This window comes from Protopterus annectens, chromosome 1.part0, assembly GCF_019279795.1.
Source record: "Protopterus annectens isolate FY-2018-M chromosome 1.part0, PAN1.0, whole genome shotgun sequence".
NCBI lineage: Eukaryota > Metazoa > Chordata > Ceratodontiformes > Protopteridae > Protopterus > Protopterus annectens.
In genome coordinates, this window is record NC_056725.1 from 697,923,926 (window position 1) to 697,946,218 (window position 22,293).

The 22,293-nt window shown below is 44.8% G+C and overlaps 1 protein-coding gene across 3 annotated transcripts in view; it reads left to right on the forward strand.

The window, feature by feature from the left end:
• Window positions 1-22,293, forward strand: part of SIPA1L3 (signal induced proliferation associated 1 like 3) — a 3,185,962-nt gene that overhangs the window by 781,394 nt on the left and 2,382,275 nt on the right. For all 3 annotated transcript variants that reach the window (XM_044062280.1, XM_044062270.1, XM_044062288.1), the window contains exon 6: window positions 7,394-7,497. In XM_044062280.1, the coding sequence (XP_043918215.1) occupies window positions 7,394-7,497 (104 nt within the window). The remainder of the gene's footprint in view (window positions 1-7,393; window positions 7,498-22,293) is intronic.

Consider the following 22,293-nt stretch of genomic DNA (forward strand, 5'->3'; position numbering starts at 1 on the left):
GATAGGTATGCAAGCGGATGTTTTCCTCAGCGACCTTTGCTATCGTTCGCTGAATTATCTTTGTCACTTCACCAGACTCCAGAGAGATATCCTGAAGGAGCTGGGAGAGGTAGTTCAGGATCCTACAGCTGCAGGGGCCCAAGAAAAGATTGCTTCGCAGCTAGGAACCCTCAATTCCATTGCTAACTCCTCCATGCGGCTAATATCTTATGCTGCTGATGGAGCGAGTAGAGCCGCAGGCACAGGTGTGGCTCTTAGACGCCAAGCCTGGATGCGGCTATGTGATTTTGCGGATCCCTTTAAGGCGTCCTTCACAAGTTCTCCCTTTGATGGGTCAGCTTTGTTTGGCCCTCAGGTGAAGGAAACCTTGACCAGGTGTGAGCAGGACGGCAAGACTCTTTCTGCTGTTGGAGTCCGTTTTCCACCCCTTCTAGGCCTTATCCCAAAGGACAGAAGGGTGGGAAGATGTGGTTGCGTAAATCCCAAGGAGTCACGCGGATTCACGTGGTCAGTTTACCCCTAGAGGCAGAGGGGTAACAACAACAGGCGCTCTAGAGGCAGAGGGGTCCGAAGAACCAGGGCAACAGGGAGTCTCTTCCTGAGCAGCCTTTTCAGCATCCCTGAGGTGTTGCCCGGCTGTCCCTCCTTGGAGGCAGTCGGGAAGACTATCACTGTACCCAGAAGCCTGGCATTCCCTCACTCAAGACAGATGGGTACAGTCGATCATATCCAAGGGTTACATAATTCCTTTCGAGGAAAGTCCCTTTCCCTCAAGTTCCCTTCCAGATGTACCACCCGGTCTAAGGGACATTGCAGAGTTAGAAATCGCAAAACTACTGCAAAAGAGCCATTCAGCCAGTTACACTAGACCATTCAGAGCCGGAATCTACTCAAGGTTCTTTTGGTCCCCAAAAGACGGGAGACTGGAGACCAATATTGGATCTCAGCAGACTCAACAAGTCTGTCAGGAAGACAAGATTCGAATGGTCACTCTTCAGTCAATTCTGCCCTTCTTACAGAAGGACAACTGGATGTGCTCAATAGATCTTCAGGATGCGTACTATCACATCAAAATTCACAGGCGCTCCAGGAGATTTCTCCGCTTTCGGCTGGGGTCCAGTCATTTCCAGTTCAGAGCCCTGCCCTTTGGTCTCACCACAGCCCCCAGAGTGTTCACCAAATGCATGGCAGTGGTCACGGCTCACCTGAGGCGTCAAGGATTCCAGGTGTTTCCGTATCTCGACGACTGGCTCCTGTCAGCCACCACCAGGCATCAGCTTATACAAGCCAGGGATTACACAATAGACCTTTGTTCTCATTTAGGCATCTCGATCAACTTGAAAAGTCATCCTTATCGCCCTGCCAGTCTATTACCTTCATAGGCGCAAACTTAGACACTGTTCGGATGTCAGCTACCCTTACAGAACAAAGAGTTTCAGACATTCAGACTCATGTCAGGATCATTCTGGCCAGCAAGAAAGTACAGGCCAGAATGGTTCTGAAGGTATTAGGTCTCATGGCTGCGGCCATTACTCTTCTTGGCCTGGCTCGATTTTACATGCGCCTCCTTCAGTGGATGCTGTTCACTCAGTGGTCATACCAGCAACTCCCTATCGTCACCAGATTCTGGTGACACAGACATGCAAAGAACATCTTGCTTGGTGGATCACATCGTCTCAGGTTCACCAAGGCAGGTGCTTTGTACCCCGTCCCCGATAGCCACTGTCACCACGGATGCCTCCCTGATCGGGTGGGGGGGTCATTATCAGGGCAGGATGGTTCATGGGGCGTGGCAACCGTTCGAGTACCATCTGCACATAAATGTCCTGGAGATGAGAGCAGTGCTTTTGACGTTGCAAGCCCTCAACGACTTTCTTCCCGTAGGGACAATTGCAGTCCACACAGACAACATGTCTGTAGTGTGGTATATCAACAAACAGGGCGGAACCAAGTCCTACCCCTTGTGTCGAGAAGCGCTCAGACTATGGCAATGGGCGATCTCCTCTCATCGGTTTCTGGTAGCAACGCATATCCCTGGGAAAACCAACATTCTAGCGGACAGATTGAGCAGAGCTATTCTCATGCCTCACGAGTGGTCTCTCAAACAATCCGTAGCGGAAGAAATTTTTCTGGAATGGGGTCGTCCATGTTGCGATCTTTTTGCTACTCCCCAAAACAGCAAATGTCCAGACTTCTTCAGCCTCTTCCCACTATCAGGCCATCCCCCCAGAGACGCTCTGACCCAGGATTGGCCCCAGGGACTTCTTTATGCCTTCCCTCCATTTCCTCTGATCCCTCAGGTGATCCAGAAAGCTACCGTTTTGAGAGCCAAATTGATTCTCATTGCCCCTTACTGGCCTCGACAAGTTTGGTTCCCGTTCCTCCATCATCATCTGTTGGTGCAGCCGTGGCATCTGGACCCAGTGCCAGATCTACTGATTCACCAATCCGGTCAGCTGCACCGGTCTATCCCCTCTCAACCTCACAGCATGGTTGCTCCACTTCCTTCCTTAGCCAGGCTTCCTTTGATCTCTAACCCTGTTAGAGATATCATAATAACTTCACTAAAATCCTCTACCAGGAGGATTTACACGAGCAAATGGAAGCGTTTCTCTTATTGGGCTAAGGCCCAAAATATTGATCCTTTTACTGCCCTGTTCAGGCAGTTCTAGACTTCTTAGCAGAGATTTTTCATGCAGGCTCCTCTTCTTCCACAGTCAGAGTTCAATTGGCTGCTATTTCTAATTTTCATGTTGGGATAGCAGATCATAATATTATGTCCCATAGGCTCTGCAGAGCCTTCTTGAAAGGAATTTTCCTGCTAAAGCCTCCAATCAGGAATCCTCCTCCTCAGTGGGATCTAAATTTAGTGCTGACATCCTTGATTCTTCCCCCCTTCGAGCCAGCTGTTTCTTGTTCCCTGAAATATCTTTCTTGGAAAACCTTATTCCTAGTGGCTATTACATCTGCCAGGAGGGTGTCTGAACTTCATGCTCTTTCGGTTCGACCCCCCTATTTGGTTTTTCACAAAGACAGAGTATCTTTGAGAACTAATCCATCGTTTTTACCTAAGGTCGCTTCAAAAAACAATCTGAATCAATCCATTGATCTCCCTGTATTTTTTCCTAACTATTCAGACAGAGCTGAACAAAAGCTACATTATCTTGACGTCCACCGTCAGCTTAGATATTATTTGGACAGAACAAAAACATTTAGGAAATCTGATCAACTTTTTGTTTCCTATGCGGATAATAAAAAAGGCCTTCCTGTTTCTAAAGTGACTTTGTCCAGATGGCTTTCTTCGGTCATCACTGAAATTTATACGATCAGGGGAAAACAGCTGTGCTCAAAACCTAAAGCACATTCAACTAGGAGTTTAGCTACTTCTGCAGCTTTTCAAGCTAGACTGCCTTTGGACACTATTTGTGCAGCGGCCACTTGGGCCACTCCTCACACTTTTGTTTCCCATTACAAATTGGACTTGGCCTCCAGGGACAGAGCCAGTTTTGGCTCTACAGTCCTCAAGAGTTTGTTCCATTGAGCCACCCAGGATAGAGGTGCTAGGGACGCGGTCCCATCAAGCAAGAATGAAGGCGAGATTGACAACTTAACATTAAGAAGTTATGTTCCTACCATAACGTTCCATGTTAGTTGTCTTCTCTCGCCTTCTTTCTTGCGACCCTCCCTCCTTCCCCCTGGCCTGGACAGACCTTGTACAAGAAACTATTATGCTAAAGACCATTCTAACCTGGTCCTTTTCCATCTGTAAGTTTCTTCTTCCTTTGGGAAGTTTTTTATGCTTGGTGTTATTGCCCTTTGTCAACAAACGAGATCTGGGTACTTACTGCCTTGCATCATGGGATATGGGGCTGCCTCGAGCTGGTAAAAGGAGTTCTCGAGCTAAAGCAAGTGCCGAGTCGGAGCCGAGGGATCGGCTCCGAACCCATCAAGCAAGAAAGAAGGCGAGAGAAGACAACTAACATGGAACGTTATGGTAGGAACATAACTTCTTATTACCATACAGTTGCTTAATGGCAAAAGAAACAACTAACATATATAGTCTGCTCTTTTAAGTGCCTTAATGTTCTACCTCATGTCCATATTTTATCTTCCTCCTTGACCTTTTCCACACATTTAATACTGTCTATATGCCTCTGTGGATTTCCTTGCCACCTATTCTTGCAGTCCATTCCACATGTCGACAACTAAATCTTCGAGAGTACTTTTGGAAATTCAGGGAGCAGTTAGTCCTTGCAGTCTGCTGCTTGTGACTCCTCCATTTCTTTCTGTCTTTCTTGATCATGATGATGCCTTCACATCTCCCTGACATGATCTTGTGCACCAGTATCTTGCTCTCTTCTAATTTAAGCTAAGAAGAGTTCTAGCTTCTTTAGCATCCGGGCAAGTTTTTCCCCCTTCCTGATGTTCTTTTTTATTTAACTGTCAGAACTGCACCTACTACTGATTTTGTTGGCTGATCGTGGCTGTGTAGAGTGGAAGCATTTCAAAATGTAGATATACTTGGATACTGCAAAAAACAGCATATTTTAGTATCAAATCCATTTCACTGAAAAAAATGATGTTCACTGTAGTACAAAATATGCAGAACCAGTAATTAGACTATTCAAGAATAATGTGATCATTAGCATATGGATAATGGATATCTGTGTTGTTAGGATCAACACCAAACTCTTTCTTCATATTAAATTTTGAATGTTAACTTTTTTTTCAAAACAGACACAGTACATCTAGGAAATTACAAATGTAGAGTGCATCCTTTAAGTTTGTAACTGAGCACCGTTTTGCTATAGCCAGCACCCTTAGAATACCAAACTCTTGAGTTCCCATAACTGATCTCATAATGACACTGAACAAAAAAGGGCTCTGTATGAAGCCATGGAGTGCACTACAGTTAGACTCAAAAAAGGAACAGTCCTCCTTGATCGTGACAACATATATTTTAGTGGCAGACAAGCTGCACAGTTAAAGAAATGGATTAATGTTGTAGAGACTAGGAATTTGGTTTGCTGGGTCTAACTTTGTTTCTGTCTCACTGATTTGGAGAGCATAGGGAGAACTTATGGAAAGTGGAAGGTCTGTGAAGGTGGTGCAAGTTGACTTGACAAAAAAAGATGCAGTGTAGGAATGTCTAACAGGTGTCATTCAGAATCTTTAGATTGACAAACTGCTTTGTAGTAGTGTCATTTCGAACGTCGATGAGACAATCTAGAAGGTACAGTATTCTGCCAGACAGCTTAAATTTTATAGATAGACTGAATCTGACTTTGTCTAATAAAGACATATCTCAAGTTCATAGAATCATTAAGTTGACCGATAGTTTGAACTGATGAAACCAAATAATTTTTTTCTGTACTAGAGAAAAAAACGCAAATGTAGGATTTGTATTTAGTAGTACATTGTCAAAACTACTAATCATTTTATGCCTGTACACTAGCATTGAAGCAGTACGTATGGCTGTACTAACTGTAGCTGATGTTTATTTATTTGTACTTGTTTCAGGAAGGTCCAGCTGGGTCAAGACCTATTTTTAGCGGAGGAATGGAGGGGAGCACTTAAGACATATTTAGTAATCTGCAAGGTAAAGGTTACAGAAAGTAAGAGTTTAAGGTTCATGTCAACAGTTACGAAAAGAACAAAAATCTACAGTTGTTGATGAGAGAGAAAACTTTGTGGGGTGTGTGTTTATGTGTGTTTTGGGGAGACAACTGATTAATCAAGACAGAAAGAGCAAAGGGCAAGATTTAGAGTTAAGGAGATTAAGTATAGAGATTTTTTAAACTGTTTTGCATTTCGGGTTATATGACGGCAGATGGCATCTGGTTCCAGAGTTTGGCCATATAGCATGAAGTGAGTACAATGTGCATTTGAGGCTTTGGCATGGTGGTCCAGGTATTTTTCTTTGGAGTGGAGTTCTCTTATAAGACAGTACCAGGTCATCTTTGAGATTAAGGATGGTTGGTGCAGTAGAGAGTGGTCTGCCATTAGATGGGTGTTTTGAAGATAACTTGGAAAATCTTTTCAGTTCTTTTATGCGGAGCAGTGTTAGGGAGAGAGAAGGCATATTTTGCTGTCTTGTTGTAGCTTTGCCCTTGTCTTTGTTGTTGATTAGTATGAAGGTTAGTTTAGATTGGGGCAGCAAAGAGCAGACTGGCTAAGAGGTAAGCATTGCTTGCTTGCCTTTTAGTCTTGTTCTGAGCGAGAGGTTTTCGTTCTGTATAAGGCACCTGGTTTTTGATGAGTTTTGTTATGATATTGGATATATAGATGTCAAATATTAATTTATTGCCCTGGATAACTTTGAGGAGTTTGGTATTTTGGGATAATATTCAGGACAATATTGCAACAGGTAATGGAAAAATTAGTATGAGTGACAGGACTTAGATTTAGGTAGGAGGAGCATGACTTTTGACTTTTTAGCATTAAGTTTTAGGTTCATCTAAAGGCCCAGGCATGACAAAGGCAAGTTGAGGGTGGGGGAAGTAAATTATCATGGTCAGATAGTTTGTTTAAGTTTAATGTTCCTGCCATTCATCCTGATGTATTTGTACAGTAAACTCTCAGTTAACCGGCATCCATGGGATTGGTAGATGCCGGATAACTGTAGTTTCTGGTTGGTTGAGAGTTACTATTAAAAATAGGCCTGACTTATACTGTACCGTATACTATTTGTTTGGTTTGACTTGTTCTTAGGTTGGGAAGAGAGGGAATTTATTCCTTTTTAAAACTCTAAAACTCTTAAAAACTAAGGAATGTGTCTGCGGGGGGGGGGGGGGTGGCAGAAAGTGCAACACATGAAAATTGTACTGTATCTTTTTGATTTTTTTTCTGGTTGCTTGAGTTTCAGTTAACTGAGAGTTTGCTGTATACAATAAACTAAAACATCCAAGCCTCAAAGTCTTCTTAGTGCACAATAGAAGAGCGACACTGACACCATGGTAATGTTTATGCATCTGCTTGTTTATTAAATTCTCTGTTTTGTAATGGGTTGAGACACATTGCCTTAAGTCTCCAGTTGGAGCCAGGCTTAACAGTGAGTGCATCAGTACATACTGTGCTGAACAGGGACTTAGCCTACATGCTTTGTGTTGATCCATGCCCCATTTTCTCACTAGTCTTAGAGCTCAAATGTACTTCATCACCTGTGTGTACACACACATATGCATATATAGAGATGAACTTAACAGAGGTAAGTCTTGCTAAGGCTTCTTGCCTTTTGTTCTGCTGTTGGCATTAAAATACCTTGCTGCTGTATCTGAATGGATGTGGAATTACTCATGAAAGGCTTTGTTTACCATAAAATGTATTGTCATCACACAGGTCTTGCACATAACTTATGTTGTTATATTGTCCTTTTTTGGTGCATCTGTTTCAGCTGATTCAACAGGTACCCATTCACTCTACACTGAACATCAGGACTATGAGGTCATGTTCCATGTTTCTACCATGCTTCCATATACTCCAAATAACAGACAGCAGGTAAGGTACTTTGCATATAAATATTTCAGTTTTCTCAGTGTGGAACACATTCATCCTGCTTAAAATGTCTCTTACTAAAAGGTAGAAGAAGCATGTTTTATCACTGAGATAATTATTGTAAAAGGTAAGTTGCTGGTGATGCCGGCTACTAAAATAGACAATGAAATTTGGCTACTTTTATTTTAAAGAATTCAATTTTATAAGACATATGCAGACGCAACTGTACTTTTCTGAAGGCCTACCCATGCAGAAATTTGATCAGGACCAGTTTTGCTGTTGTGTGCTTAAACATGGTATGTTAGCATACTTAATTAGCTTATGCTTTGAGTAAGCATTGCTATACGTTGGAAATTATGAAGAAGCCGGAGCCCTCAAACGGTGTACACATACACAGCATTTGGCCATTTCAGCAGCTGTATTTTCCCACTCTCTTTTTCTGATAGATTACATTATATACTTGTGTAACAATTTATATTAAGACATTTTGCATTCAGGCATGGTTTCATAATGAAATAATTTCAGGGAATTATAAGACTAAGAAGGCAAGCATATCTTACTTCACCTTGATCAAATACAGAACCAAAGCACTTTTTTTACAGTAACAGTGTATGTCATCATACACTCTTACTGTAACAGCATATGTCATCATGTTGATCATTACTGCAGTAGCCTCTGCTGTATGGGTTATATCCTGAAAAGGATATAGCAGCCTGCCAATTTCCAAAGCTTCAGGGCATCTTCCACATGGCCAAACCATTGTTCAGCTTGAACTGAGCTGAAGAAAGAGTCATTTGTACACTATGTCATTCAGAGCTTTTCAGAAGCTGAAGAGCTGTTTTCTTGGATCTTTGTCAGAAGGTAACCAGATGATCAAGTTTTCATAAACTCAATTCATATGGATGAGACCATGCGGATAGCCTCCCACACACCCCCCCCCTGCAAATTATATATACCAACTCTAAGATAACACTGCAGTGAAGAAAAGGGTAAATTTCCTGATCCTTGCTGTACTGCGATCTCCATTCAAAAGTTTTGAGTTTTTAAAAACTTTATCATATGGTCTCGACCATATGAATTTCGAGTTTCTGAAAACTCACTCAACTGATAGAGATCCATTTTCTTGTGGGCCTCTTAGGATCGAAGGTCAGTTCATGCTTTCCATTACTGTGTAGACAAGTTCCCTTCTAAGGAAACAGCAACTGAACTTTTTGTGAGGAAATGATAATTTTAATATTGGAAGAAATGTTTTTGTGGACTGTTAATAAATTTTAATTAGAATCATTACTTTTTACTTTTGCAGTAAAAAAAGTTGTTAAAGCTATTATTTGAAGTTGTTAATCTTCTTCCTATTTATCACTGATGGATTCAGTTCCGAGCCCTCGGAACCGAGTTGGCCTAATACCAAGCTCGCATACACAAACAACTCTCGAGCTAAGTTGTCATCCACAATGTCCTTCTCCCAGTTACCTCAGTTCTTGTTTGCCGCGCAGCCATATAGCAGCGTTTCACCGAGCTCTCCAGCTAAGTATTGTATTTTGTCAAAATTTACTGTATTTTGTATGTTTTTTCCTTCTAAAACCTCTTTATATCTTGTTACCTATATCCAGCTCTACCCACGGGTATCCTCTTCTTACCATTGTTGGTAAACGCCCTTCTTTACCCTCGTGGTATTCTTAATACCATTGCTGGTATTTTCTCACTTCTCTTCACTCTAAACTTTCAGTTTCTTGAAGCGATACTGGATATGTCAGAAAAGAAAGGGACTTCCTACAATGGTAAACTCCCCAATAGTGGCTTGCATGACGATTGTGTCTATTGTCTGGGGGTTTCTCACTTATCTGTGAAACCTCCCTGTCAGATTTGTGTCAGTTTGTCAGCGGACGCTGAATGAAAGGAAAAATAAACTTATTCTGAAAGGCCTGCTTTTTGTACCTTTTTCTGAGGCTCCTTCTGCGTTTGAGGTCTCAACCCCTCCATGAAAGGACAAAAAAAGTCTTCATTCTGACCCCTCTTCACCGGCTGGTGAGAAGGCAAGCCTCATAAGCATAAGGCCCACAAGTCCTCCACGGAGCACAAGATTGCCTCCTCGGCTCCATCCACCTCGGCTTCGAGTTCAGCTTCAGTGGTCTCTACAGTTATTTCTATGACTACCACCTCGGCGCCACCTGTTACGGTTCCAAGTGTGATTTCAGCTCCAACCTTATTGCCTGCTATTACTTCAGCTTCGACGTCGTCCATCTCTGTTCCGAAGTCAGTACCGACTACTTCCTCGGAGCCAACAATGACCTCCACTCCAGCTATTTCCTCGACTCAGAGTCCTTTCTCAGCACCAATAGTCCCCCTTTTGCCTATCTTGAAACTGAAATCATCTGTGCTGACTTTTCTTACACCACGGACCCAGTACTCCCAGTCTGTGTATCCATTTTTAGGACAAGCTTTTAGCCCTTTTAATCGACCTGACTCCCCCTCAGGAGTGTTGGTAAGTTCCACCAGGAGTCTATCGGAATTGGATGTGGTGCGCCTGTTCGATCAGCTGTTGACAGCCAGAGGGATTACACATTTTCCTAAAACCCATCCCACTCCGGGTTTTGGGTCCTTTGCCCCTGCGACTCCCACTTATTCTCCTCCCTTGGACCCTTCGTTTCTGAGGCCCATAGCCTCGACATCTTCAGGGGGATACTTTCCACGATGCCAACAGTGTCCTTCTCTGAGGCTCTGAGGTCCCTTTGGGGTTCGGTTCCTTTGGAACCACCCCTTTCTCAAGCCCAAGCTTCCGTCTTTGGCTCTGGGGGCAACACCCACCCCGGTTTTCCTTGAGGCTCCGTCCATGGGAGCGGACCATGCGGAGCGTGGTGTGACCTCGGTTCCGAGAGTGTCTTCCTCGGTTCCGGGCTCCCATTCCTCTTCGGGCGGGCCTGCCTTCCGAGTCATGGAGAGGATGCTTGCTTCGGGAAGCGCTTCTCCTACATCGGACCTTCTCCCAGCTCCTTCTGAGCTGCAACTATGACAGGCCATCTTCCCAGGACACTGAGAGCGTAAGCCTCAGGAAACCCCTATGCAGGGTAACCTCCCTTCTGAGTTTTCTTCAGACGCTCCCACTGAAGATCCTTCTCGGAAGCGGGCATGTAAGAAGAAACACATGGACTCCCCAGAGGAATCCCTCAGTGAGGATATGGATTACGATGATGGGGAAGGATCCCCATGGTTACCCCCTGACGATGTTTCCTTTGGAGACATCCTGGAAATTTCGAGGCAGATGGATGAATGGAAGCCCTCCAACCCTTCCTCTGTGGAGTCCATATTCCTGCAGGCCTTCCGCTCTCTGCCCCCTACTTCTTGGGTGACCCCACCTGCCGATGAGCTAGTCCAGCTCATCGTGCAGCGGGCATGAAAGAACCCTGATACCGTTGAGGCCATTCCTCGGAGACCAGACAAGATACTTCACCCCCATTGGTCTAGAGGATTACCAGTAGATGCTATGGTGGTGGCAGCCGCCACAAAAAAGGACCTTGCAGAGGAAAATCCAACTGTCCATCCTCCCAACAGAGACTCCCGGGTGGTGGACAGATTAGGGAAGCGAGTCTTCACCTCAGCGACCTTTGCTGTCAGGTCTTTGAATTATTTGGCACATTTTATGAGGCTCCAAAGGGATCTCATCTCTGAACTCTCTGGTACCCTTGCAGGTCAGGTTTCTGATGCGGCACGCTATAAAGTTGCTTCTCAGCTTGCTACCCTAGAGTCCATCTTCAACTCGTCCATGAGGTTGCTGTCCCATGCAGCCGAAGGGGCAGCTAGAGCTGCGGATGCAGGTGTAGTTATGAGATGCCACGCCTGGATGCGCTTTTGTGACCTCACGGACTCCTTCAAGTCTTCCTTCTTGAACGCTCCTATCGAACTGTCTCGGTTCCAAAGTGAAGGACACATTAGCCAGGTGTGTGCAGGACGGAAAAACCTTGTCTACCGTTGGCCTACGTTTTTCCAAACCTCAGCGCTCTTTCTCCAGGAACCAGAAGAGTGGAAAGATATGGCACAAAAAATCTCGAGACACTTTCCGTAGTACACGTGGTGAGGATTCCCCCAGAGGCAGATGGGGTTCTAGTAATGGAAGATGCCCCTTTAGGGGCAGAGGGGGTCTCCGAAATCAGGACTCCAGGGATTCTTTCTCCGGACGACCTTATCAGCGCTCCTGAAGCGCTGCCCGATTGCTTTCCTCTGGAAGCAGTCGGGGCTCTATTATATAAACGATCAGTGGGTGCAGAGAATAATTTCCAGAGGTTATTACTCTCTTACCCAAGCCCTTCAAAATGCCTTCCTGATGTTCCACCCAGGCAAAGGGAAGAAGCAGCTTCAGAAATAAGAAAGCACTGTCTAAAATGAGTCATCCAACAAGTCCCCCCAGACCAGTGCGGATCCGGTTTTTAGTCAAGATTCTTTTTGGTGCCAAAAAAGACTGGAGACCCATTTTGGATCTCAGCCATCTAAACAAATCAGTAGTTCAGACCAAATTCCACATGGTCACCATACAATCCATTCTCCCATTTCTTCGGGAGGGTGTGTGGATGTGCTCGATAAGATCTCCGGGATGCGTATTACCACATCAAAATGAACAAGTGCTCCAGGAGTCTCCTTTGCTTCCGGCTGGGAGCCAATCATTACCAATTCAGAGCCCTGCCATTTGGTCTCTCGACGGCCCCCAGAGTGTTCACGAAATGTGTAGCAGTGGTAACAGCTCATCTGAGACTTACTCCAGGTGTTTCCATATCTAGACGACTGGCTCCTCTCCGCCCCCACCGAGCACCTACTGGTCATGGCCCTCCACTACACTCTAGCACTGGCAGAGTTTCTAGGCATCACAATACACTGGGGGAAAACCCAACCTTCATCCTACCCAACAGTTGGAATTTATAGGAGCAGTATTCAATATTCAAATAAGCCAAGTCTGTCTCCCTCCTCACAGACTTCAGAGATTAAGATTACAAGTACAAGTGATACTCTGTCGAAGGAAGGTGACTGCAAGGGAAGTTCTACAAGCTCTGTGGTCTATGACGGCAGCCATCCCGATTGTTCCCATGGCAAGATTGCATATGAGACTGTTACAATGGCTTCTTTTGTCCCAGTGGGTATCCAACCTCCATCCTCTAAACTCACAGATCCTCATCACCAATTCCTGCAAGCAGGATCTCTGGTGGATGAGAACAGACTAAAACCTTTGGCGCTGCCCCTTCCAGACTCCCCAACCCAACGCCACAGTGACCATGGACACCTCCCTGATATGGTGGGGGGGGGGCACTTCCAGGGAAAAACAGTCCAAGGCACGTGGTCCAGCTTGGAGGTCAACTTGTATATCAATGTCCTGGTGTTAAGAGCGGTGCTGTTAGCGTTGCAGACACTTCATCCACTCCTTCCATTGGGAACGATTGCAATCCATTCGGACAATATGTCTGTCGTCTGGTACATAAACAAACAGGGAGGGACCAAATCCTACCCCCTGTGTAGCGAGGCCATGAGAACTTTGGCATTGGGCGATAGCTTCCAACTGCTTTCTAATTGCAACGAATATCCCGGGGGAGCTCCAACATGATTGCAGACAGGCTGAGCAGATGCATCCTCCATCCACACGAGTGGTCTCTCAACCTGAATGTGATAGCAGAAATCTTCAGCCGTTGGGGCGAGCCTTGTTGCGATCTTTTTGCTTCCCCGTCAAACAAAAAAATGCAGCAGCTACTTTGCCCTCTTTCCCGAGATGGGGAATCACCGAGAGACGCTTTGACTCACGATTGGCCCACGAGTCTCCTCTATGCTTATCCTTCGATTCCTTTGATACCCCTATTTCTAAAGAAAGCAATCTGGTTGAGATGCAAAGTAATCTTTATTGCCCCTTTCTGGCCTCGACAAGTGTGGTTTCCCTTCCTCCGACCTCACCTCTTACAACCTCCTTGAATCCTGGACACTCATCAGGACCTGATATCTCATCCACAAGGGCTGACTCCCCAAATCTGTCCACTCTCAAGCTGACAGCTTGGTTTCTCCACTTCCATTTGTCACCAGGCAAGAAACCTTCTCCTCACCTGTCTGCGATATTATTCTGGCCTCCCATAAACCATCCACCAGAAAACTCTACAGAGACAAGTGGAAAAGATTTGCTATCTGGTCTAATAATCAGATACTAGCTCCTTTTTCAATTCCTACAGCTGCTATACTCCACTATCTTTCTGAGCTGTTTGACAATGGGGCATCAGCTTCTACTATTCGAGTCCATTTAGCAGCTATTTCCAATTTCCATAACAGTTCGGATGGCGTCCCTCTTATCTCCACCTGATTTTGTAAGACCTTTCTCAAGGGAGTTTTCTATAGCAGACCTCCTATCAGGCAACCTGTAGAGACATGGAATCTCTCTTAGGTTCTACAGTCTCTCTCTCTCTACCCCCCCCTTCGAGCCTGCTGCGACATGTGATCTAAAATTCCCATCATGGAAATCTTTGTTTTTGGTAGCGGTCATAGCCTGCCTTAGACATAGGCCAACTAGGCAGTCGCCTAGGGCACCGCTCTAGCAGGGACACTTTTCCAATATTTATTTGATGTAGGCAGACCAGGATGGGGACACCGGATAGTGTGGTGGGGGGTGCCGTGGAGCTGTTTTGCCTAGGGCACCAGTTGACCTAAGGCCGCTCCTGGTAGCGGTCACATCAGCCAGATGGATTTCTGAGTTACAAGCCTTATACATTGAGTCCATATCTAATCTTCCATAAGGACAGAGTATCCCTTCGTACTAACCCATCCTTTCTCCCCAAAGTGGTTTCCCATTTCTCTGTTAACCAGTCCATTGAGCTCCCTGTATTTTTCTCCATATTATTCCAACAAGGGAGAATATTGCCTACATTCATTGGATATACAGACAACTATGTTTCTACTTGAACAGGACTAAGTCCTTCCGCAATTTGCACCAACTTTTCATTTGCTTTTCTGGTCCTAGAATGGAATGTGCTGTATCAAAAGTTACTTTATCAAAATGTCTCAGAGATTGCATTACTTTTTCATATTCCCTTGCGAATTAATCTAAACCTGTTCAAATCAAAGCTCATTCAACCAGGGCCATCGAAACTTCAGTTGACTTTCATTCTAGGACTTCCATGTATGACATTTGTGCAGCAGCCATTTGGGCTAAACCCCATACCTTCATCAAACATTACAAATTGGATTTGATCTCCAGGGGAAGAGTGGTCTTCGGCTCAATGGTTCTCAGGAATGTTCTTCCATAAGGGCCACCCAGGTTCTTCAATTAGCTTGGGATTCTGTCCCATCAGTGATTAATAGGAAGAAGATTAACAACATCAGATAAAGAAGTTATGCCTTAACATAACGTTCCATCTGAGTTGTTGATCTTCTTCCAGTCATCACATCCTCCCACCGTCCCCCACCAAAGGCTCCTGGTGGATCTTCTGGGTCCTTGTGGTGTTTCAGAGTTTCTGCGCAGAAGTGGCCTCTGTTTTCTGTTTTCTTCTATATGTTGCATGCAAACTCGATTTGAGGTAACTGGGAGAAGGGCATTGTGGGTAGCAACTTAGCTCAAGAGTTTTTGGTGTACGCGAGCTTGATATTAGGCCGACTCTGAACCGAACCCATCAGTGATGACTGGAAGAAGATCAACAACTCAGATGGAACGTTATGGTAAGAGAATAACTTCTTTTTTTCCCTTGGTGAAAATTGTGATCTTATGTTGCCAATTTTGATTCATTCTTCAGTTGTTTGGTTCGGATCTGACCCTCGGATCCGACTTGATCGTTACTTAAGCTCGTGGCCACCAAAAAGCTCTCGAGTGCCTCCCTTACTCAATGTACCAGTCCCTAACGTACCTCAGATCTCATTTGCCGCTTTCTCGATTAGAAGTTGTCACTTTGAGATCTCAAGCAATTGGTTAAAATAATTGTGAAGTGTTTTTTTGTTTTTCTACTTTTCTGTAATATATCATCATTTTCTCTAGTATAAAGCCACCCTTTTCTTAGACTCTATGTAGTCTTTTTTTTTTTACCATTGTTGGTGTTTGTTGTTTATATTTCTTTACTCTTTGTACTTTCTAGGGGAATTCCTTGTACCACCGTTGGCGTTTCTCTCCTTTTTCCCACCAAGTTAAAAAAAAAAAAAAAAAAAAAAACTTTCCTTCTTATTCTTTTTCTTGTTAAAGTAGTGTAATAATATTGCAGAAAAAGGCCCTTCTGCCAAAAGTGCGTGCACATGTCCTTGTCCCACAATATTTACTTCCCTGGACCCCTGCCTAGCAGGGCGACTGACGTATTTCCAGGGGTGAATTTTCCATCTCCAATCCAATCATCAAGGTTCCTTTTGAAGAGGGCCAAGGAGGCGCTCTGCTTAACATGTATGGGCAGTCTATTCCAGAGTATGGGGAGTCTCTGGGTCAGGAACCTATCTCTCCAGGATGTTTTGCTCATTGTGACGACAAGGTTTAGATCCCTGGAGCATGTGGCTCTGAGGGATTGGGATTTCTTTAAGTGGAGCATGTCCAACAGCTCAGTTTTGACATGGCCTTTATGTTAAGCAGAGATCGCCTCTGAGTAGACGATATGCCACAGAGTATAGCTGGAGTTTTTTTTAGACGGTCAGCATAGGGCATCTGCTTTAGGCCTGTGATTCTTTTAGTGAGGGTCTTCGGCCTTTACAGCTGTTGCAGATGTCTTGTGAGGTACATACCAAATGGGGCATTGTACTCTATAATGGGTCTAATGAGGGATGAATACAGTGGATCCTCCCTTTTGGAGTGGGATAACTGTAGCTGTGTGCCACTCAGTGGGCACAAAGCCTGAGGTGAGGCTCTGATTAAACATAACACGTAGGTGAGGTGCCAGTTCATTTTGTAGCTCATGTAGTAAATCCTTGAGAACCTTAACCAGATGGGTGGTTGGTCCTCTGACAAAGCCCTTAGTGATGAGGTGTGCTACATAGAAGGATTTCCTGACTGTTGTGGCGATGTGGTTATCGAAGGTGAGACCACTTGTCCACCTGTATCTCTAAGTCTCTCATCACACTTCTGGTGTTTAGTGTACTGCCACCTGTGTGTTAATTCATGGGTACATGTTTTTTTCCCAAAGGGGATAACTGTACATTTCTTGGCATTAAGCTTGAGCCCATGGATCTGGCACCAAGCATCTTTTCTGTAAGGCCCTTTTATGGAATATCCACATCATTTGGGGATTCAGTAATGGCTTCCAGTTTGCAGTCATCTGCGAACTTTGTTAGCCAGAGTCCCTTAGAGAAGTAGATGCCAAACAAGTGAGGTCCCAGGACTTAACCCTAAGGTACTCCACTTGTCACTTGTCTGGAACTGGATTTGGAGTCTGCTACTTTAAAAGTCTAGCTTCTGTCAGTAAACCAGTTGGCAACCCATTGAGTGACATAGGGATTTATGCCCAGCTTAGTAAGGTTATCTATGATTCCAAAGTGAGGGATGGTGTCAAAGGCCTTGGCGAGGTCCAGATAAGCTGTGTGGCCCGCCTTACCCTCATCCACAGCTCTGTAGACAGATTCGAAGAAGTCAGTCAGGTTCAGGAGACAAGATTGGCCCTTCACAAACCCAAACTGGGTGGGGTCCAGTGTTTGAAGGTTGCCAATGTCTTTGTTTATAAGTTCCATGCATTCCATGCCCTTGTAGATCAGGCTCATCAGACTGATGGGATGGTAGTTCTCGGGATCCATGGTGGATCCTCCCTTTTGGAGTGGGATAACTGTAGCTGTGTGCCACTCAGTGGGCACAAAGCCTGAGGTGAGGCTCTGATTAAACATAACACGTAGGTGAGGTGCCAGTTCATTTTGTAGCTCATGTAGTAAATCCTTGAGAACCTTAACCAGATGGGTGGTTGGTCCTCTGATAACCTCTCTCCAGAGGAATTGGTATTCCCCTAGGCCTTTGGGGCTGGCCTGTCTACCTCCTGGGTAACTCTGCATGCTGAGGAGCTCATTGACTTGATCTCTAGGCGAATATGGAAGGAGCCTGATACAGTTCAGCCAAATCCAAAAGACCAGATCAGATTCTGGCTCCACCTGCGGGAGGGGAATTTTGGAGCAGAGGACAGCCCGTAGATGCTATGGTTGTGGTGAAAGCTACCAAGAAGGAACTTGCTGAGCAGAGTTCCTCTCCCCATCCTCCTAACAGGATGTATAGGGCATTGGACAGATTTGGTGTATGCTTCAGTAACCTTTGCTGTCAGGTTGCTGAACTACCTGGCACACTTTGAGACTACAAAGGGATTTGATAAAGGAACTGTTAAATTCCCTGTTTGTGACCACTACTGTCAAGACTCAAACTTCTGTGGCATCACAGTTGAGTTCCCTGCAATCATTTTCTTATTCTTCCATGAGGCTTATCTTCCATGCACCTGAAGGTACCTTGAGCAAGGCAGCTTCAGGCATTTCCATCAGAAGACATGCCTGGATGTGCTTGTGTTATTTTGTGGAGCCCTTCCTTGTTCGTCAAAACACCTTTTGATGGCAGTTCGTTGTTTGGCCCTAAAGTTAAGGACACACTCTCCAAATGTGAGAAAGATAGAAAGACCCTCTCTGCAGTGGGCATACATTTTTTTTTTTACCCCTCAAAGTTTTTTCTAGGAATCGGGGAGGTGGTTGAAAATGTGGTTCAGAAAGTCCTAGGGTCCTTTCCAAGATTCACATGGAGATAGTTCCCCCAGGAGAAGAGGTGGGAAGTTGAATGGACGACAGCACCCACATGGCAGAACCAAGGGTCTAGAGATTTCTTCTCTGACAGCCCTACCAACACTCCTGAAAGGAGGCTGGATTGTGCCCCTGTGGAGGCAATTATGGGTTGATTATCCCTGCACCAGCAAGCTAGGTTAGACATCACAAAAGATACTTGGGTTTGGAGGATTATTTCAAGAGGTTATATAATTCCCTTTTCCCTCCCACCTCCATCTTTATGCACCTTTCCCGATATTCCACCCAGTCAGAGGAAAGCAGCAACACTAGAAATACAAAAGCTGCTATAAAAAGTCATCCAAGAGGCTCCACCAGACCAGATAGAGTTCGGAACTTACTCAAGATTCTTTTTAGCAACAAAGAAAACCGGGGACTGGAGTCTGATTTTGGATCTCAGCAATTTGAACAAATCAGTTTGACACGCAAAGTTTTGGATAGCCACGGTTCAGTCCATTTTGCCCTTTTTGTTCAGGGACAAATGGATGTGCTGTAGAGACCTTCAGGATGTGTACTAACACACAGAAATAAGTAGATAATCCAGAAAGTTTCTCCCTTTGGAGCCAGTCATTACCAGTTCAGAGCACTGCCCTTTGGCCTCATCACAGCCCTCAGGGTGTTCACCAAATGCATCCCAGTGGTAGCAGCTCTCTTCAGACAGCAGGGATTCTGAGTATTTCCAGACCTGGTTGACCGGTTCATTATCTCCCTGACCAGGCATCTACTGATAAGAGCATGAGATCAGGTACTCCAGCCTTGCTCCCATCTGGGGATAACCATGAATTACAACAAATCTAACTCAGAACCATCTTAAACATTGGAATTTGTAGGAGCAATTTTCAACATGGTATCAGTGACGGCCTGTCTTCCTCTCTCAATAGTACAAACTGTCAGATTCCAGGTCAGGAAAATAATTCACAGTACCACAGTCTCATCCCGATTGATTCTACAAGCATTGGGATTAGTGTTGGCAGCTACAGTCCTAGTTCCTCTAGCCAAATTTTACATGAGAATTCTTCAGTGAATGTTAGCAACGCAATGGTCTATTCTTTACCAACACACGTCATCCCAAATAAGAAACACTCAGGCATCCAACCAACAGGCAACCTTTGGTGTTTGATTCGATCATATCAGCTTCTACATGGCCATCCTTTCATTCTGCCTCAGCCCAAGGCCATTGTGACCATGACACATCCCAGATTTGGGGGCGGGGGGGGCACTTCCTGGGGTAAACAGTCCAAGGCACTTGGTTCCCCGAAGAGGCCAATACGTATATCATTGTTCTGAGAGCAGTTCTCTTAACATTGAAGGCCCTCCAAGACTCTTTCCCTTTTGGGACAGTTGCAATTAAGCCAGACAACTTGTCAGTAGTCTGGTACATCAACAAACAAGGAGAAAGCAGGTCTTACCCTTTTTGTCGAGAAGTCCACATAGTGTGGCAGTGGGTGATCTCTTCCAACTGCTTTCTGATAGCAACGCACATTCCAGGGAAGTCCAATGTGATAGCAGACAAACTGTTAATGGGGCCAACCTTGCAGCATTCTTTTTTTTTTTTCCATCTCACCTAAACAAGTGTAGCAGCTTCTTTGCTGTGATCCCCCCCCACTGGGGGAATCACTGAAGTACACTGTGCACCACGCTAGACCTCACAGTCTTTTTATGCCCATCTCCCAACTCCCAATTCTCTAATTCTCTAATTTCTGCAGAAAGCTGCCCAGTTGAAGAGCAAAGTCATCCTCATTGTACTTTACTGGCCTCAGCAGATTTGGTTCCCCTTTCTTTGGCCTCATCTACTTTAACGACCTTGGATTCTGCATCCAATTCCAGACCTATTGTCTCACCTTACAGGCTTGATTCATCTGGATATCTCAAACCTCAAGCTAACAGCTTGGTTTCTCCACTTCCTTTAATAGCCAGACATTCAATGCTCTCTTCCCATGTCCGTTGTAGACTTTTATCTTCCCATAAAACTTCTACAAGAAAACTTTTTTATGTTTGTTTACTAGGAAAGTCTTTTTTTCTCTGGAGGCCCTGGGAGAAAAGCTCCACATTAAAAGTAATCGGGAGTTTACACTGGTAGTACAATTTAGTTATACATAAGGACAAATACTTTCATTAGGTACAGAGATATAAATCAAATGTATGACATTATATGATTTCAGCACAACATTTCACAGTGACAATGGATTACAACGCATTGTGTAGGTAAAACCATAAACTAATTAGTGCATAGTATAGCAGTAATCTTAGCCAAGATTTTGATGGAACACAGTCAGGGTAGTAGTAGACAGGTATTTTGAAGTAATCTTTACCAGATCACGAGGCTTGTTAGCTAAAGGATATCTTTCACTAGGTTGGGCTAGAGCAAAGGCATAACCAAGTTTTGTTTAAATGTTCTTTAAGGATCTTGTTGGTTGTTTTTATGTTTAGGGGGCGGGAATTCCAAAGTTTAGCTACGCAGTTAGAATACAGAGCTTCTCCAGCAGCATTGTTAGTTTTAGTAATATTTATCAGGAATTTGTTGTTGAAAAGAAGGACTCAATGGCAGAGTATGGTTGAAGGAGGTTAAGGAGGGCAGGAGTTTTGTCTGGATGATAGAGCAGTTGATGGGCCGTGGACATTTGGTTGTAGGCTAGGAGGTTGGGCAGTTCTAACCAAGAGAGTTGTTTAAGAGCTATGCAGTGATGAGATCCAAAAGTAGATTCTGTGGCAAGCTTTGCAGTTTTATTGTAGCAGGTGTCAAGTTTGCTTAAGACTGATTTCTTGATGTTGGTGAGTATAGGTGATGATGAATCGAGAAGATTAGAGACTAGGTGAGTTCTAGCAGTGGCTGTTTGTGAGATATTTTATGATGTCCTTCATGGATGCATCTGCAGTCATAACAACTGGGTTGTCCTGTCGTCAGGCAGCCCTTCAGTCGGCCGGATTCCAAAGTCCGGGTCCGGCTTCGGCTGATGTCGCACTTCACCCGACGTCATCTCTGTTGGACTTCGGGTATAAAAGCATCAGCCGACGCCATTTTCTTCAGTCTTTCTTGCCGCGTGGCGCCCGAAGCAGAAGCTGTTCGCAAGTGCCGGTCGGTCGGATCCAGAGATTACTTCTACCGAATACTACTTCGAAGACTTCTAAAGCTAAGTACCCCGTTGGGGACTCTTTCTTGCCTCAGCCGATGTCAGCAAAAGTTAATAATTGTTTAACCTGTGGGAAACAAATACCTCATAAAGATTTCCACTCTTACTGCCTGCCTTGCTTAGGCCCAGCCCACGACGTAGCAGCCTGTTCGTCCTGTGCTTCTTTCAACCGACGAACGCTTAGACGTCGGTCGGAGTTTGCAGAACAGTTTTCGGTTCTGATTTTGCGTACATTATGCCGTCGGATCCTCCGACTACGCATTCTGCCAAAAACGCAAAGAAAAAGACCGACACTCATGTCCGCGGTTTCGGCCGAAACCATGGTTAAGCAAACCGCGAGTGTCTCGGTTTCGGCCGAAACCGAGAAAACTGATCAAAATACAGCTGAATCTATCTCTACAACTGAGGTCCCTGCTAACACTCTTGAATCGGCCTCAGAAGTTTTACCCACTACGGTGCTTACCACTGACTTATCAGACACCATTCCCTTGGATGTCTCTACCCCAGCACGTGGTGCTGCTAGGCCTCCAGCAGCCATGTCCATTAAGGCCTTCGCCAGGGCTAAAGCAGCCAAGACTACTAAAACAGTGCCTGTTAAAGACCCCCTCAACCAGGCCCTCTTCCAGTTCTCAAATGCTTACTTTGGCAGAAGATTTAATTTCATTAATTAGAGGATCTCAATCTCACCCAGACAGGGCCTCTCAGCCCCCAGAGAAGAGACCTAGCGCAGAGCCCCATGAGCCAGTGTCCTCTGATGATTCTGCTGATGAATCAGACATAACTGACCAGCCAGAGGCTCCTTTCTCCAATTTTGAAGATTCTGATGCTGAAGAATCCATTCCAGCTGCTTCCCCACCAGAAGAATTCTCCTTTGGGGAAACCTTGCATGCCATGCGAGAACAGTTCCAATGGCAGCAACAGGATTTTTCAGACACAAGGAAAAGAC